The sequence below is a fragment of the Anguilla rostrata genome, chromosome 11 (assembly GCF_018555375.3).
Source record: "Anguilla rostrata isolate EN2019 chromosome 11, ASM1855537v3, whole genome shotgun sequence".
Classification (NCBI taxonomy): Eukaryota; Metazoa; Chordata; class Actinopteri; order Anguilliformes; family Anguillidae; genus Anguilla; species Anguilla rostrata.
This window is the reverse complement of record NC_057943.1, coordinates 22,473,806-22,492,469: the sequence shown is the minus strand read 5'-3', so window position 1 is coordinate 22,492,469 and position 18,664 is coordinate 22,473,806. Positions and strand designations below refer to the sequence as shown.

Here is an 18,664-nt window from a genome sequence, read left to right as displayed (position 1 = left end):
TTGGGACCATGTTAACCCACTTGGGTAATAAATTCCTTTGCTGGAGCATTTTAGAAAGATCAATGAGAGACTGAACACGATGCTGTCCAGTGGTTGGTCTGGCTCTACCGTTCGTACTTTGTAGTTATTAAAGGGGTAAATCACCAGATTTACTACAGCACTCTGACTTGGTCATTAAATCTGCCCCCTAAAGACACCACAGCAGATGCCTCTGAGACAAATTGAACTGGTAAATCACACAAATCTACCTGCTCTCCAGTGCTCAAGGAAAAGAAAAGTGTGGTACAAAGCCTCAGACTCAATTCTAATGACACAGTTTTTTTTTTACAAAATGGCATATTTTACTGCCAAGTCTGAATGTATTAATTTCCAATGCTTAAATGACAAACAACGTAAATGGTAAATGGACTGCATTTATACAAAGCGCTTTACAATTGATGTCTCTCATTCACCCATTCACACACACACTCACACACCAACGGTGAAAGGCTGCCATGCCATGTCTTGCTCAGGGACACTTCGACACGCTCAGGGCAAGGGATTGAACCGACAACCCTCCGACTGCCAGACAACCGCTCTTACCTCCTGAGTTGTCGCCCCTACAATGTTCTTTGGCCCATATTCATGAAAGAACTGCAAAGATTGTTCATATTATTATGATAACCGATCAAACTAATTCCAATAACAGAAACTTCAGAACATTACTTCACAGCACTAGACTGATATGCTTTGCAGAGCTTCAGTGATTACTGTGGTTACAGCAGTATAACCCTGCCACTGGCTCTTTTAACACTTTCACTGTAGCCATTTACAGTTTGGGAATACACACTGATATTAACTCCAGACAAGGAAAGGGCCAGTGAAGAGTAAGTGACCAATCACAGCAGTTTATTTCCAGTGAACTTCAGCTTTAGAAAGGGCTTCCGCAAACACTCGTTAAACCATTCCATTCCCCCCAGTCCTGTTCACTTCTGTACTCACGTCTTTACCAGTTGTCAGTACAGAAACACAGTTAATTGAAATAAAGTTGAACATACACATCTTAAACACATGTACGAAACCCCTCAGATACATCAAACGACGCTCTGTCAGCAACAGTGTTTTCTTTTGGAGGTCTGATAAGGAGCACACTTCTGAATGACTTCTTATACGCACAAACTGAATTCCAATATCCCCTGCCAGAATTAAAATAAATCAGCAATACAACAGCTACTGCATTGAAGGAATACTCTTCTGCATACTCTTGTATATCTCACAACACAAACATGCAGAGCTGAAATACTTTAACAAAAACCAAGTGATTCAGTTTGAAAACAGTAAGAGAACAGCTGTAATACATACTCTGCATCTACCACATAACCCAAGACAAATGAAAAGCTGTTCCAGTGTACGATAGGTTAAAGCTGCAGAGCCTCGGGATGAGGTAACAGGCGTAATATTTTACACACTTACATCTATCATATCGGAGACGTCGTGGATGTAATACTTTGCCACAACGGAGTTCGTAGCTGCCAGATTCAACAAATAGTCATTCCGGGCTTTTGTGCATTTCAGCTTGTTTTCAGAGTACTTGGCTTGCCTCTGGAGGGGAAAAGAGAAGTGGAAATTCAACATGTGTGGAAACATTCATTGTGAATGAAATTCTGCTAAAGAAACAGCGAGGTGGTTAAGAACACGGGTTTGCAGAGAATGGAGAGCAGGTTCCAGGGTTTCTTCCCTGACGTACCCTTGAGCAATGGGGCCAAACTCAATCAATAACTATGCTGCAGGATAAATGTACAGCTATATCTTACATGCAAGCAGTATAAGCTATCTTGGATAAGGGTAAATCTGAATCAGTTGGTTCTGTCTATTATGGACAGACACAATTTTAAGAATTACTGGGCATCCTCGATATTTCAAAAACCCCCTTTTGGACAATACAATGTCTAATCCCAAAAACACACGATTGTGTGAACTGTCTTGTCATTTATAGGTATATTTTGCAATTACAGCTAATGTTTTTTTTTTTTCTCACTGATCTTGAAGGGAATGTTGTGTTTTATTTAACCTTTATTCCAACAGGAAGTACCACTGAGGTGAGGAATCTCTATAGCAAAGGAGAACTGGAAATTAAATGTCACAGCTCAGAATAAATTCTTCTTGAACACAAAGTAAAGGTGGTGATGGTGTGCAGTTGAGTATGCACTTCTAGCCTCCCTCCATTAGTGGGTAATGAAATCTAAATGATTAATGTGTACAGGTCTGCAGAGTGCATTCGCTATCGACACAAACAAATTTCCCCCCGCCACACACACACACACTCCTTTAAATTCGGTGATCGCTAAAATCACTGAGCATGACTTGCAAAGAAAAACACTTAACTTAATTTAACTGTCAAAGTTGAAGAAAAATGTTAACTTGAAACCAGGCCAAGCACAGATATAAATTCACACAAAAATTTACCTAAATGCATATTGTGTTTACTTCATTCCAAATTCAGAAGAAAATAAGTGATTGCCTAGAAATTATGCTAAAGATATTATGCTGAAACTATAACTACACATTGCAAACAAAAGAAGTTGTGAAGCATTAAATAACATACTGCTCTTCCCATCTGAAAAGTGACAATGTCTTTAAATATCATGTTGCCACTAGTCACCCCAACAGACTGAAAATAAATAAAATGAAGAGTAAAATAAGCAGTTGCAGAAGCACAAGCTTGACAACACAATATTCCAAGAACAATACACCCAAAAGGGCAAATAAAGCTGGTTTCAAACTTACAATTTGGCAAAGATATACTCTAACAATTTGACAGAGAGAGTTCTAAAGCTCTACGTGATTCTAGCTTCATCTGCAACTTTTTATTTGATATCATTTAGCCATTACTACCTCCTGTAATGTGAAAATCAGGTCAGCTGCTTTTATAGGAAGATACGAAATTGCATGGTGACAGAGGTGCCATAAATATGAGTGGTGCAGGTTGCAGGTTTATCGCCATTCTACCATAAGTTTCCCTATCTGAGCGGGAGGAAATGCTGTGCGCCACACTCTGGACCCTCCAAGCCTGCCAAATATTTGCATGGCTTTATTTATTTTAGTAGGCACAGTGGAAGTGATTGACACCTGAAGACCCACAGTAAGCCGGAAAGCAGTATGGACTAGGGCAGGGCTTACATGTTGAATGCTTCAAGCTGAAATCCCAGGTGTGACACTGTGGTTGACCTGTTGAGCTACCTCCTGAACTGCTTCACATGTACAGCTACCTGTGCACAGTCACCCCAAATAAGGGTGCATACTATTGCAAAGTGTAACTAGGAGTTAAAACTCTAGAAGCAAAATTTATTTTGTACATCAGTTACAAAACACCTTCAAATGCTGCCCCCACCAAAGAGTGTGATTCAAAGAAAAAAAAAGAAGATATCTGCTTCATTGTAACATCTGAGTGTTTGATAGTGAGAACACAGATACCACAAGCTTGATCAAGCTTGATCTTGAACAATCAAACGAGTTTCTCCACTAAGGCTCTCTCCTGAAACAAAACCTTTATTAAAAATACTTTCAGGTATTGGTGTGAAATTTGGTGTGAAAAATCTCTTACAATGCTGACAACTTGAAACAGGTTATGTGGTCCATTTAATCTTTAATTCATCCCATCCTGTAATGCGTTTCCACAACGTGGAAATCCAAACTGTATGCGTTAATCCTTTAGAAAACCGCATGAAAGTTTGGCATATCCCTGCACCTCGCGGCCTCACCTTCTCCTTCATCTTCTCAATCTTGCGGACGGAGCTGCGGCGCTGGGGCCGGTCCTCGTGACGGAGGAGGTGGACGTTGACATCCCCCGACTTACTGAACTGCTTCTCCTCCTGTTTCTCCGCCTCCTTCAGCTTGCCCTCAGCGCTGATGCTTTCCGTGTGGTACATGTGATATGTCTTCATCACCTGAAAGCAGACAGACACAAACTGTTTAAGAAACTGCACAAATGCCAGGCAGAATCTCCCTAAAATGGGCTGTTCTTTCTGGATGCTAGCTTTCCAATGAAATGCATGTCTTTGCAAGCTGATCTGCTATTCACCACATATTTTATGAATATACAATGATGACCAATGATGTAACACACATAGGTAAATTCCTTTAAACAGTTCTGGGCAATTGCAAGCAACAATGGAGTCCTCAGATTTAAACCACTCAGGCGCTTCAGATGTTTATACCCGAGGCTGAAGCTCTGGTTTAGTTGGCTGTAATTGGCATTCATGTAAATGTTATGAATTATCACAATTTCTACTATGGCAAAATTACTTATGGATCAAGTTTGCAATGACAGTGTCCCAGGTCAGAATAGCATCCCCAATCTCTGAGTAAAACATCCAGTACCATAATCCTGTTCTGCACTCCGTACTGGCAGCTACTGTATGTGGGCTCATTCTAAAGCATACTTACTGAGGATTTGTGAAGGGGCATGCTCACTCTACCTGCTACCAAAGGCAGGCCAAACCAGTGATCAAGCAGCTCAACAAGCAAAGATCTCTCTCATAGAAAACAACCCCTGATAGCATTCATTCAAAACATCTGAAAACTAGTCATTCTGGGAAACATTAAATGTCATCCAAATTATGTTTTATACACTTTTTTTATCAATTAGAAACCTGGCACCCAACATGGTGCAGAGCATGTCCAATTCCCACCCCAATTTGGAATGCCCAATCGTCTGTAACCACAGCCGTGTTCATGCACAAACCCCGTGCCAATTCCGGAAAGCGCAGATATCCATGGTTCTTATCTGAAGCGTGGTGCCACCAGCTGTGTCTGTTCACAGCGCAGAATACGGCAATGCTCGTATACAGCTGAGTTGGAGGTTTTAACAGCTACATTGGAGGTTTTCATGTGCATGCTTTAGTGCACAGTCCACTGACACCAGATCAACCAGCAGGGGTCGCGAGATAGCAATGAGCGTGGACACCTAACTGACTGTACTATCCCATACTCTATGGAATTACCGGCCACAGTCGGCACTGGCACAGCCCAAATTAGCTCTGAGGATATGAGGCTCATCCATGCACCACAGCGTGGAGCCTTATCCAAATGAGTCATCCAGCAGCCCATGTATTACACATTTTCATAACTTGCAACAGCACAGCACAGTGAGATGTAAGCATAAGATGCATCTTCAGGTTTGGGATTTAGACATCTGTTTAAATGCGTAAACATTAAACATCTTAACATTTTCAACACTGTATTACTTCATAAATTGGCAACAACAATGAATATTATTTCAAAATCACTATTGTTATAGCAGTGATTGAGAGTACGTCTGATGGGCCTATGTCCCTTATTCTCTGTTCAGTACACATAATGAAACGCAGTACAACAATTCTTAAACCAGATGCTCGATTGGAGGATCATAACATTTTGTTATCTGACAATAATGGCTACAATAGCACTTCAGCATTGGTTTGCTTCCAGTTACTGAGGCTGAAATGTGTTTTGTTTTTTAAAGAATCTATCTACTACTCTAAAGCTACTGCAAAGTACAGAGAAGCACTGCATAAATCCTTATATTAGCTGATATATGCCACAATGACTTCTACAAACAGTAGCACTAACATATATGGGATTTATGACTGAGGTGTGACATTGCACATTAACAATTAAAGGTTACCACTGGAAACACAATGAACAGCCCAAATAGCTATAAATATAAATATGAATAAAGGATCTGAGGCCACAGAACCGTTTTTGCAAGCTCACTATTACGTTTCCAGTCCTGCACAGTCCTACTCAGCAGATTGTTTTTCATCCTTTCCTCTCAAACACCAGCAGTACATAAAGCCATTACACTGTCTGTCAAAAAGACGTATGCCACGGCAAGCCAGAAATAGATCCCAGCTCCAGCTCGTCCATTTCACAAATTGCCTGTTCCCTGTCACAACACAGAAGTGCACCAAATTGGACAGCTATGCCTTTGTGGGACTTGGGCATTACTGGAGAGGGGGCTGCACATTTTCACATCTTGTCTAAGCAGGAAAATATTAAACAGCTTCGACTTGCTGCGTTACATTTAAAAACGACAAAAAAATGGTTTAAGAACTTGAGCTGCTGCCCTTGTGAGGGAATTAAACACTACAAAAAATAAATCTAGAGAAAGCATTTAAGGCAGGAAAAGGATTCCCTATCCAGTAACGGTTTCTTTCTTTGTCTGTTTTTCATTTCAGCCTCGGCACATAATTAAACTCAGGGCAAGAAATCCCTTCCATCTTAAAATCAATAACATTACTACGGCAATGGTGTCATACAGTAACTATAGAGTGTATCAGAGTGTACCAGAAACACTTGATTGAACTCACACCAAAATGTACCTGAAGAAAGATGTAAGCCACTGCAGATCTGGAATTGCTCCAGACATCCGTATACAACTTCAGTGTGCATAAGGGAAAGAAGGCATGAGATTCCGTAGTTGCTGCCAGCTTACCTCTAATATAACAAGCTCACTTTGGTCTCCGTGGCTAGGGATATTTAACAAGACCCCTTTGAAAGAAAAAAGAAAAGAAATAATAACATGCCTATTGCTGGTCCCTCGATCCCAGGAGCATTAACCTACGCCGAGCTTCAATAGCAACCTTGAAATGAGAACGGCTGCCAGCCCCGCAGGCTAACCCAGGAACGCACGGCGGTGTAACATCATACATTTAGGCTGGCGTTTTCATAAATAATGCATCGCTATTTCTGAGGGAATTAATGGCTGGCTGAATGACCGGACACACACGTGCGCTAAATCTCCCGCCCTTATCGGGAGCAGCCCTTTCTGCTTTCGGTTGGTTTGCTGAGGTAAAACGGGAGACGGCATTCAAAGGCTATTCTGAAATATCCATTTTCAGATAAATGAAACACAATCATAGTACAATGCTCTTCTGGGAGAGAGAGAGAGAGAGAGAGAGAGAGAGAGAGGGATCGAGGTAGTGAGTAAAAAAGACATAAACAGAATGAGAGAGAAAGAGAGCCAGTACAGACAAAAAGAAAAAAGAGGAAGAGATCTACAAAGGCCTGGATTCAATCAACATTTGTCCGCAGGAACTAGTTAGCAACCACAACAACAACAACAAAAAAGCTGGATTAAGAGTTAGTTAAAGCACAGACCTGTGCCAATGAGCCAAATACAGTACCAGAGATGTGTAACTATTCCAAGTACAGGAGGTAATATTTGTGTCTCTGCAAACACAAGGTCTGGACAAGCACAACGATCTTGTGCAACACTGGTCTGGGTTAAATTCAGTTGACAAGAAATATGCAACAGTGCTGCCCGTCATCATCAAACGGCACCCCAGCACGGGCACAGGAGCTCATCTCACTGCAAATGGAAAGGCTCGGCTGAGAGATTGCTTTTTCACACGGCCTAAGGCGGCGAGAATGAGATGGATGGAGGGAGCGAAGAAGCGTTGGGGGGAGGAAACGGAGGGACGCTTCAGATCCCTTCCAACGGCAAATGAAAGGAAAATGGTTTACTCACAGTGTAGAGTTCATTTGTAACTTTCACAAGCTCCTCGTGCATCTGTATCCCAATGTCCTTGCTCTGAAAACGAAGGGCAAAGATATGGAATTTTGAAAGCAGTTATTGGCTATTGAACACAATATATGACTGGCCTCTTAATACATGTGTACTGCTTATCAAATGTAGTTTACTTATCCATGGCATTTGACACCATGCAATCCCAACCCATGAAAAAAGTAAATTAAATAAAAAATCCTAGAGAGGGACAATTGGTCATTCAGTATTCCAGTGCTATTCACAAAGGACATGAACGGTAAATTGGTGGCAGTCAGTACACATACAATCTCTATGGTTCACTGACTGCATAATCACTTTCAGTCCACCTCCACTTCTCAGGTATAAAGGTTTTCTGCTGGCCAGAAGTTAAATCAAGTCAACACAGTAAATTGCACAGTATTTAACTCTAGCAGAGGTCGAGAGGGATCAAATGTATTATATCAGTTTATTCAACACTGAACATTTTACAGTGAAATTTAAACTTTGTCAGCACTCTTCAATTCTGACAGTTTGGGAGTGTGGTATAACAGACAATGGTTGGACTTCCCTCATCATTTTCTTTTTGAAATGCAGCTGTTGAAAGAAGGAATAAGTTTGGGGTCATAGGTTTTATGTTCACAATGGTCTTCGCTCTATTATGCACAAATCGCTTCTGCATTTAGCAGTGTGGCTGTGAAAATGTCAAATACATTTATGGTAGAACCTGTAAAATGATATATAGACCATCACTTCTATCTTGATCAGATTAATAACCTCAAATAACCTAGTCATTCTCCTTCATTAGTATCAGTCCTGAAAGTAATTGCAGAGAAGAGGGAGTTAAACATTGCCCTTTCTACCCAGCCTCTGCATTTTTAGAGCAAAATAATCAGCAAATGTTTTGGTGGGATTCAAAAAACTTAAGCCACGTACGATTCTTAAATAAAAGTTTTTTTTCTTCACAAACACTGACAAGTTCAAAAATCCCTGAAAGGTCAATTTTAATAAAGCACAAGCACTTAAATGTAACACTTGCACTTACTTATAATTCAGTGTTATTTCAAAATAATTACTGAGACAATATAATTATCTCATTTCTCTATAATTAAGGTGAACTGGACTCTTGGAAATGACCCACGGGTCAGTTTTTCTCCAGCATGTCAGGCCACTATGGACAGTTGGACATTAGATGATTTAGACCAACACAAAGGACAACGACAAAAATAAATAAATACGCGAAATAAAAGCTGGCACTGTTCACTCTGTGCATTTCATTTGAAAAGAAGGACAAAAACTGAGCATAACTGCCAAACAGATGGGAAGAACGAAAGGTCCTCCCATCTGTGGGCTGCTTGTTTAAAAAAAAAAAAACTTTCAACATTTTAACAACTTTCTGAAGGTCAATTATTCTGTGTAGAGCTGCACCTCCCCAGAAGACAAACAATGCAGTGGTAATAATATTTCTGAGAATTAGTAGAGGGAATATTCATATTTATGGTTTGTGTTCTCAGAGGTAGAGGCAGTTAAAAATGTGTCTTTTGTTACCTTGTTCACACCTTTTTTTTTTTAACAGTTTGCATCATTTCATGTATGCTGTTGTTCAACTGCAAACTGGCAGAAAACTACCCACTCAATTAAGTAACCAGGTACATACCAGGTGCATATAGCGTGTTTTTGTGGGGAAAAAAACCCCAGCACAAGTGTCCCATTGGGCATAACAACCGGTTTATATAACAGCCTTACAAGAACTAGTAAAATACCTTGTGTTTGGTACATCTAACTAAAACTCTTTTGGAGTTCATTATACAATACTTGGGGTTTCTGAGAGAACTTAATTTCAACCTTCAATCAAATGCCTATGTTAAATGACAGGGCAATGTAAGATGAATAGCTAATCTGTCCTTCACAAAATATCAGGTACCCTTTAAATCTCTCACTCACACTCTCACTCTCTCATTCTCAATAGATGCCATCACAGTTTTGCAATCTGAAATATTACTACATGTACTTGGAATGAACATGTGAAATTCTTGCCACCATCTCTATGGAATTGGTACTGCTCACCACAAACATAGAGCCATTACAACAATGCCTGCACCACCATAAATGCCATGCTCGCCATTTTGTATCTCTCCCATAGTTTGCTTCAGTACCGTTAGGGTACTACTACCCTACTACTACTAACAGGGTTATCTGAGCTTGCTGTTAATCCCATTGTCAATTCACACTTGCCAGAACATGTGAAGACAGAATGTCTTTATGATACAATTTATCTCAAATGTGTTTGTGTCAATCACCAAACCACAGTCACAATATTGAGGGGACTTGCATACAGGAAATATTTAAACATGCTGGCATAAACATCATGGACCTGGACATAATACTCTAACTGTATATAACGTAACATGTATCATGTACTGGGCAGTGTATAATAATGCATACTAAAATAGCTCTGTTATTCTCTTAGACTAGTCGTAGTACCTCCGAAAGCACTTCTAGCAGTGGTGACATTAATTTACTCAGTTCAAACATCAACTTACAAGGAAAATTACAGTGCATATCCTTAGTTCCACGTGAAAGGGCAAGTCTGCCAATCATGTTTATACCTGAACACCAAGCATTATCTAATAAAAACAAATGAGGGGGTGGGGGAATGGGGTGTGGGGCTCAACGGCATGTTGTAACATTCTGATTTCTCTGTGTCTGAGCAGTGTACCACTATGTCCCTGTTCGTGCTTGATTTAGGGTGTACTGCACTGAGATGTGGGGGAGGACAGTTTAAGGCCGATGAGCAGAGAGAAGCCATTCATAGCGAAACCCAGCCAGGTGAAAACAGCACATAGCCGAGCTTGGCACTCTGTCACCTCTGTAGCGCAATGCCCAGCCAGGTGAAGAAACCACCCAGCCGTGTTTGGTAAACTTCCACAGTCACCCCTGCAGTGCGCTGACAGTGTTGTCACCCTGCAGGAAGGGCACAAGCCCGGGGGGGAAGCATGATAATGTCACCGAGCTTTGTTAAGCAGGTGCTTCATTGCTATAAGCAGGCCAGGACACAGACCTGGAAGCTCTTTCCCTTCCCACTTTCACACCTAACTCAGTAGAAGCATTGCTTCCTCAGCTGAAATCCAGAAAAGTCTGAATTTAGAACTGGTGTCTCATTTTTTTATACACATTTGCAACACTTAAAGGACTACTGAAATGTTCAGACTGTACTTCTACAGCAATTATTTTTGAAAGATGCAAAAAAAAAAAAAAAAAAGATTCCACATTTCCTAATGACATTTTTTCCTAAACATTTCAGAATCTGCTAGCAAGCCCTTGTTTACTCAAATGAACAGTCCCATCCCTAATGAGGAGTAGGACAAGTGGAATAGTTAAATGGTGATTTCCCCAGGCCTGACCTTCTTGAAGAGTCTGATGACATCCTCTCCCACCTGGGAGAGGCGCACGATGACGTTGTTGGTGTAGATGTCGTTGAGCGTGGCGTGGTCCCGGCTCTCGCGCCGCGTCTGGTTCAGCACCAGGTACCAGCAGTTCACCGGGGACAGGAGGTGCTGGTCCTTCCTAAGAGAGGGCAGAGGATAAAAAAAACATATTTTTAGGTTTTTAGGTCTTGAACGCTGTTCTGCGTGCCAGGGCCAATAAAGAACCATTTTAAATGTTGCTGATTTTTCTCACTTCACAAAACTGAGAGCTTGTTTCCACTCACCCTCCTGCATCTGGAGATACTTTCCAAAGCGACTGAAGAACACAGACATTTCCTGTGCGAAGTTTGACCTTACGACAGCTGCTGAGCAGGGGCATACACCTTCATGGGCACATGACCGAGTGTAATTTCTGAGGAGATCATTTCTTTACGTTACCTGTCTTACTGAAAACATTGCCACTTCTTGGTTTCATAGCTCACAATTCAACAAACAATTGTCCAATAATACCATTCCAGCTCAACTTCCCTAGTTCTCTCTGTACTGAGGATTGATTAAAACCAGACACACGGCTCACTGCTTTTAGCGGTCTACATCTATTACATAACTTTTGGTAAATAGTACCAAATGTGACTTTGCTATCAGCTGAATATAAACAGTGTTCAAGGACCTCTTTCACTTGAAGTGTCTCAGCCAGTCTGTGTCATATCTCCATAGGGGCTAGCTTAAAATGCCAGGTTTAGGGTTCAAGGGGAACACAAAGCATTTAACTGGAACACAAGGGGCTTCCTCGTTTAACCAAGCATAGGAAATTCCAAACATCCCTCTTTAACTATGGCTGACATTGTGTCAGTGCATGGTAGTCATTTACTGACGGTGATTCCCCTCCAATTTTAGACATAGGCTATAGAGACATGTCACAAACCCACACACACACACTCGCATCAAACTACAATGCACAGTACATGCCCCCAGGTCAAACAACCCAGCACCTGACAGACCATGAATGTGGAATAACCTCTTTTTTATCATAACCATAGCCCTGCATAAAGACACAGCAAACACAGATAAGGACAGAAATAATATGGCATTCATTTTTTAGCTGACGTTAATTTAATTTCCATTCCTGACATACGGCTGCATGCAGAAGGTCTATGTAGCCATAGTAACACCTAAATATGCGGCCAACAAATGCTGCGTCGCAGCAAACACATGCTCACCCAAATACACAAGTAACACACAGGAAAATAATGCAATGCATATATCACCAAGGCACATCTTATCAGCAAAAGGAACACAGGATTTCAGATACATCAACACAGGTGACCGTGATATCTAACAGACAGCAAATGCAGGTTAACACTCAATCTTACATAAAACAGACAAGCTCAGTATGTTGACTCCAGCAAACAGGCTGACACAGCAGCTGGAAAACCAGCTGACCTTTGAGGCATCTGTTTTTTTAAATGAGGAAGAAGAAGTGAGATATGCAGAAATGCAAAGATGGTAAAGATACAGATTTGTAAGTGCAGATCTTGTCTTTAATGGGGCATGTTCACATCAAACAGAGAGGGCTTTGCTTGCTGATATGACAGTGTAGACTTCCCATTTGAAAAAAGCACAAGTGAACTGAAAGTCCAATGACCAATCGCATTGTCTTGCGTTTCGGGATGTCTCTACCCTAAAAGTCACTGATTCAAATTCGGTGTGGGCTGCCACAATGGTTTCCACAAACTCATTGAGAGCTGTATAAAGTAAGGAGAAGGCAAACAAATAAGTCATAAAAGAAACAAAATACTTATGTTTTACTTTCAGCAATCAAATATCACTTTTCAGCCACGCCACAGAACTGCTCTGATCGTCATCTGATAAAGCACTAAGTGAATACAGGCAGCCACAGCATTTAGGCCATAATATCTTACATTAGTACAATTTATGACCAAACTGCCATTGTCGTTAAAATCCTCCCTCACTAATTACTAATTCGCAAGTGTATCTCTCCATAAGTAAAATGCTGAGTAAGCATTGAGCCTTGATCTGGGACGCAAATACCAATAACCATTTGCCAGTCGACAACGGCCTTTAACTCCAATAAGCTCAGCCTTTTTTTGGATCTAAAAGAGATACTGCAGGGAGTTCATGAGATCAAATACTTTTCCGACTAAAGACTACTGTTCTGGCATCATGATGTTCTAGCCACACTGTACACTGACAATAACCGTGACAGATTTTCCGAAAAAATGATAGAAGGATTCTAGGATCAGTAATGAAGCATTCAATATCATCCCAATAATTAAAAACATGTAGAATTTAACAGCAGCATAACATTTCTCTTTGACTTGTAGATTAATTTTGTTCTGTTAAACTCAATGATTTCATATGCACTTTAAAAACAACATGTGTGATAGATATTTAGATATTTACCTAGATATTTACCAGCTTTCATTTGATTAAGATCCCAAGACACATGAAATCTAAGAGGAAGATACTGTATTTACAGTTCCACAAAATGATAACCATGAACCCACAGCATTCAACTGCAGAAATGGTGAGTGTATCATATGAGCTATTGTTCTGTGCACACAATGGTTCTTTTTCTGATTAGTGTAGATATAGTATAGATATATCCCTTACCAAGTCGTTATTGCCGTTTCAATTTCAGGTCTAAAATTCAGGTTACCTACGGTACTACTGTATGACCTATAACATAATACCACCATGCAGGGGGTTCAGAAAAAAACCTCAGTACTGTACAATTTCCCTTTTGTATTTCAAGGTTTGAGAACATAAATGCAGATATGAAAAATAACATAATTGGAATTAAATAATCAAAAAAATAATTACAAAAAATCGCAAAGAACATCAGAACTGCATGATTCTGAGAGGTTTATGTTAAATGTTCTCATGTCCACTTTTTCAAACAGTTCTTATGTTGTGATCAATAACAACATTGTACTATGAACAGAGACAACAAATAACTGCCAATTGATTAATTGATTGGTTGAAAGAATAGGCAAAGGACCCAGAGGGCATTTACTGAAAGAGCAGTCCAGAGCTCGTTCATCAATAACGAGTTTAGGTTCATTTTTCCGCTTTACTCTTGAACTACAACCATCCTACTGTCCCATTAGGCACTTCCGAGGCACATTCACTTTAGCCTAGAATGTACCCATTTCACATTGGCACAGCTGGATATGTACGGCGGCCATTCAGTACAAGCATCTAGCTTAAGGGCACAATAGCAGTGCCCCGTCCTGGGATCTGCACTCAAGACCTTCGAGCTGAAAGCTCAGTTGTTTAACCACTGCTTGGCAGCAGGCCCCCAAGGCAAGTATGGTGGGTCATGTGCAGTAACCTCTGTGTTCAGATCGGATCCTGATCCAGGCAGAATGCAATGGCAGGATAAAAAAATGCACTTTTGTCACTGGTTGTTCAATGAAAATTCCTGAACTCCAAAGCTTGAACTCCTCAGCAGCTTGTGAAAGTATTCACTTTCAAGCAAGATGCCACTGAAAAAAGCTTAAGATCTTCTCTAGTGGCAAGCTTTACCATATCTGTGATCCAGTGGGAGATAGAGCTGGTCTCAAAGGGAAAATCAAAGTAGAAGTGAAACGCAGGACTGGCACGTGCTGCCACTATTTCAGGCCCAATGGACTGAATTACAGTCCTGCTTCTATTTGTTTACATGGTGATCTGTGCCTCTGGGCCCCCTGGCCTGTCCCATAAATTACCCAGACTTTCAGGATGAACGTAGAGGGGAAAATATCCAAAACGGACACCACTCAATACCAGATCGGTCATAGTAGGATGTTCAGGCTCTGGCTACAGCCGTGGGCCTGGACAAAAGCCCGTCAGCTGCTGCAGAGCAGTAGAGCATCAGCCCTTCTGGATGTTATCAGCCAAAAGGCAGTCCAAATAAGAGCAACTAGCTTGCTGCACACATTTCTTCCCAGACAGCACTTTCCCCCATTCACATTTCATGTCAGCCTAAAACCATTTAATAACATATCAAAATAGTGCAGCAAGTGGCTGAAAATTAGCAGAGGAGAACAGAAAATTATATGCATGCCGTGGCATAGGGACTGTACATAGAGGAGCTGCAATTGAAGCCTGTGTCAGGTTCGTCAGACTCCAACCCTGATTTGATATTTATTTGAGTATACTTGAAAAACATACATCACCAGTGCTATGTTAATCTATTTGGTCAGCCTGTCAAAGTGGTTAAGAGCAGGAGAATGATTAATAACTAGTGCTGCTGTGATGATGGAGTCATTCCTAAGTATATATCTTAGCAAGCGTAAGGAAAAAAATGTCTTGGGAAAAAGGCTGTGTCTTTGTATGAGGGAATAGGATGCATCGTAGTGTGCTAGCATAAACCCACATAAATCTTAGTTATTAATATACAGCTGGAATTATTGGACTGAGAAGGCAGAAAAAACAATGGATGATTAAGTAAATTTAAAATGTGCCATCCTCATTTTAATATTTACCACTTTATATAGATGTATAGGTGGCCAGACTAGATCGGCTAAATTATCTAATAACTCTCTTCATACACTATCATAAAAATGTATGAAAAAGTATCTATAAAGGTACAAATGCTTGTAACTGGGGCGCTACCCTAAGGGGTACATTATACCCCTAGCCAGCAATATACTTTATTTGTACCTTCTTTGCTTGTAAAATGTACTTTAGTACCCAAATAGAACACCATTGTACATTCAAGGTATATTTTGCAAATTTGTTCCCTAAAGAACAAAATGTACATTCACTGTGCCTTTATTTCTGTGTGCAATACATTCTTATGTTCTAATAAAAGTGATCTTTAAATAATAAAAGAAACTAATGATTAATTTATAAAACAGATCTACTAAATAGCCCTGAATGTATTATTATGGGCGTGCTGTGGATGGAGAGTGAGCTCCCCTGGCTTGTAAATATGGACTTCTCCATGGCTCAGTCCCAATCCGTTTCCAACATTTCAGCTTTTCAGCATAATGACATATGCAAAAAGACAGAGATCCCTCGGTAAACCTCAGAATACAGGGAAAAAAGGGAGATATCTGAACAGAATGTTCCTCTCCTACAAGCATTAAGCAGTCAGACTCTGTCTGCTACCAAGAGATAAAGAGCGGTCTTTAATCCCTTCCTCCTGTCATTAGATCAGGGCCTAATTTAATTCATTAATATAAACAATATCTTATCTCTGAGTCAAGTGCAGTATTTCTCCTGAATTACAAGCACAGATTTCTAAACTAGCATGTTTTATAAGTGTGGATTTGCATTAGCATATTTTCTGTGGTCTGAAAGCAAATCTATGCAGCTTTTGTGAGACTGAAAGGGAAGAAGTATTAGAATCACAAAGCTACTTTATCATTTTTGTTAGTTACACTCCATCATAACAGACACTGCCCTTTATCAGTGTGAGTTATTTATCTTACTGTATATTATACACCTTCAAAAGAACGGCTAATCTGTCAAAACAGAGCGTGATTATATTCAGACCCATTTGGCGACAAAAAGCTTTCCTTTTTGCCATAATTTAGGCTCTACACGACATTGATTTTTTATACACTAACTGTGGTTTATCAAGCTATCAGTCAGGATTTCAGTAAAAAAAAACTTATTTTGTAATGAGTTGGCAGCAATAAACGTGTAATGCTTTGTTATTAAAAAGCTCCAGATATCTACCACAGCGTCCTACTACTGAATAGCTGGCAGAACAGAACACTTGCTTTGAGTGTGAACATGTTGCGAATCTCAGAGAGATAAGTTAACGTGAACATCGGCTACAATATTTGACATCGCACTTCGAGAAACCATAAGAATGCAATTATTTTCCATTGCTGGGTATCTTAATCTTTAGCTCAGCACACGAATCACATTCATTTTTGTGTTGTCGACGTTTGCTTATCATTGCAAAACTGGCAAAAGAACATTTCACCAGATGTTTTCCATTCAGCTCTCACCTGACTAGTGTCTTTACAGCAGATGGTGTGGCTGCTTCATACAGTGAACATACCAATGACAACTGCAAGAGCCAGGCCAAGTCATTTTTCACAAGTTCAAAAGTCATGAACAGTCTGAGGTGAATTTCTAATCAAGGCGCATTCATTCTGATTTTGTCCAAAAGACAGAAGAAAGTATGGGTGTTGAGATCAAAGAGATGGATAACAATGGCATTAACGCAATATGTAGAAAATTAGGGTGCAGAGCACCAGGGAGATAAGTGGCAGAGCTCAGAGAAGGCAGAGAAGGGATGCAGTGCATCTCTTTACATAATTTGTTAACCCTCATTTATTTTGACTGATTTATACACTGGTGCCTCAGAACTCCACCTATCCATCCATCCATCCATCCATCCATGGGTGGATAGATGGATGGATGAATGGATGGAAATGAATTGGACAGAAAATGTGTATTTTACAGTTTACAGTATCTGTAACCAAAAATCATAATGTGGGCAGAATATCTGCTGAGTCCAGCAAACTGAAGCACTGTGACTGGCCAGGTACACTTCCACCCCTGAGATTTATCCCCTGATTGATTGCATGCCGTTGTAGTTCAAGTCATTTAGCAGTCAAGGTCCGCTTGATACCACCTATACCACCCTAGTGTCAAGGGCAAATCTGCATGTAAATGCAAACCTTTCTTTAGCAACCCATGGGACCAAGGAACTAGTGGGAACAAGGAACTGTATTCAACACAGTATCAGAGCCATCCAAATAGAATCAGCATAGAAGGCTCTTCAGAAAGTATTTAAGCATTTGCAAGCAGCCATTTTAAAGAGATGTGATGTGTATAGTTAGTAATAAAGTAATGAACACATGACTATTTCCATGGAATAATATTTTTCAGTCATTATCCTTTTCCAGAAAATGCCAATTTTAATCTTAAACTCAAGCTCGAATCAGAATGCTATAATTTAAAACAATAGTATGAACTCTTTTACTTTCATTAGATTACATGTCCATCAGATGAGCACATTCAAAATTTAAATAACCTTTTCATTCACAGACAAAAAATAATTTAATAAAACAACAATGAAATTAACTATTTTTTAAACGACTGCAACATAGGGCGAGAGGAAATCCATGTATAACATATATTATAATGATTACATATATTAAACAGTTCAGCAGCATAAAAAGCCTATGTAGCCAGCACCCAGCTCAAAGTCTTAGACAAGCATTTTCCAAAAGGGGACTGCTATACCTACTGTGCCCATCAGAAAAAAAGAAGCAAGAAAAGAAATGAGGGTACCCTCAAACAGGAAGCAGAAACTAGTAAGACATACAGACAAATTAAGTCTTTGTCAGTTTTGTCAGAAGTGTTTATGAATTAAATGCCCTTTTTCCTAAATGCACAGCTATGACAGCAAAGGACAATGTGGAGGGCCAAATCTAGGACAGTAAATCATCATTCAGACCTTGCAGGAAAATAATGATACTACGGTGTTGTAAAAATATTGCGAGGATATTTCCCCCACGATTACTGGACATTGCCTTTACAGATGTTGCTAAAATACCAAGGCCCCTTTAAACAGGGATAATAATAAAACATAAATCCTATCTGTAAGTTCAATTCCTTCAGATGGGTTTCAGAAAATGAAAAATGGAACCATCCATACTGCACATATAACTCAGAGGAGGAATGTTGAGAAGAGATTAAAAAACTGGTCTTCTGACAAGACAGCTGCAATTGCATTAACCTTGAGTAATAATGCACAGAA

The 18,664-nt window shown here is 40.1% G+C and overlaps 1 protein-coding gene across 4 annotated transcripts in view; it reads right to left on the bottom strand.

Annotated features, from left to right (window-relative positions):
* LOC135234315 (SLIT-ROBO Rho GTPase-activating protein 3) overlaps positions 1-18,664 on the bottom strand; it is a 71,230-nt gene that overhangs the window by 23,832 nt on the left and 28,734 nt on the right. For all 4 annotated transcript variants that reach the window (XM_064298789.1, XM_064298790.1, XM_064298787.1 and 1 more), the window contains exons 4-7: positions 10,909-11,071; positions 7,490-7,552; positions 3,741-3,926; positions 1,453-1,581 (exon numbers count right to left, since the gene is read on the bottom strand). In XM_064298789.1, coding sequence (XP_064154859.1) covers positions 1,453-1,581; positions 3,741-3,926; positions 7,490-7,552; positions 10,909-11,071 — 541 coding nt within the window. The remainder of the gene's footprint in view (positions 1-1,452; positions 1,582-3,740; positions 3,927-7,489; positions 7,553-10,908; positions 11,072-18,664) is intronic.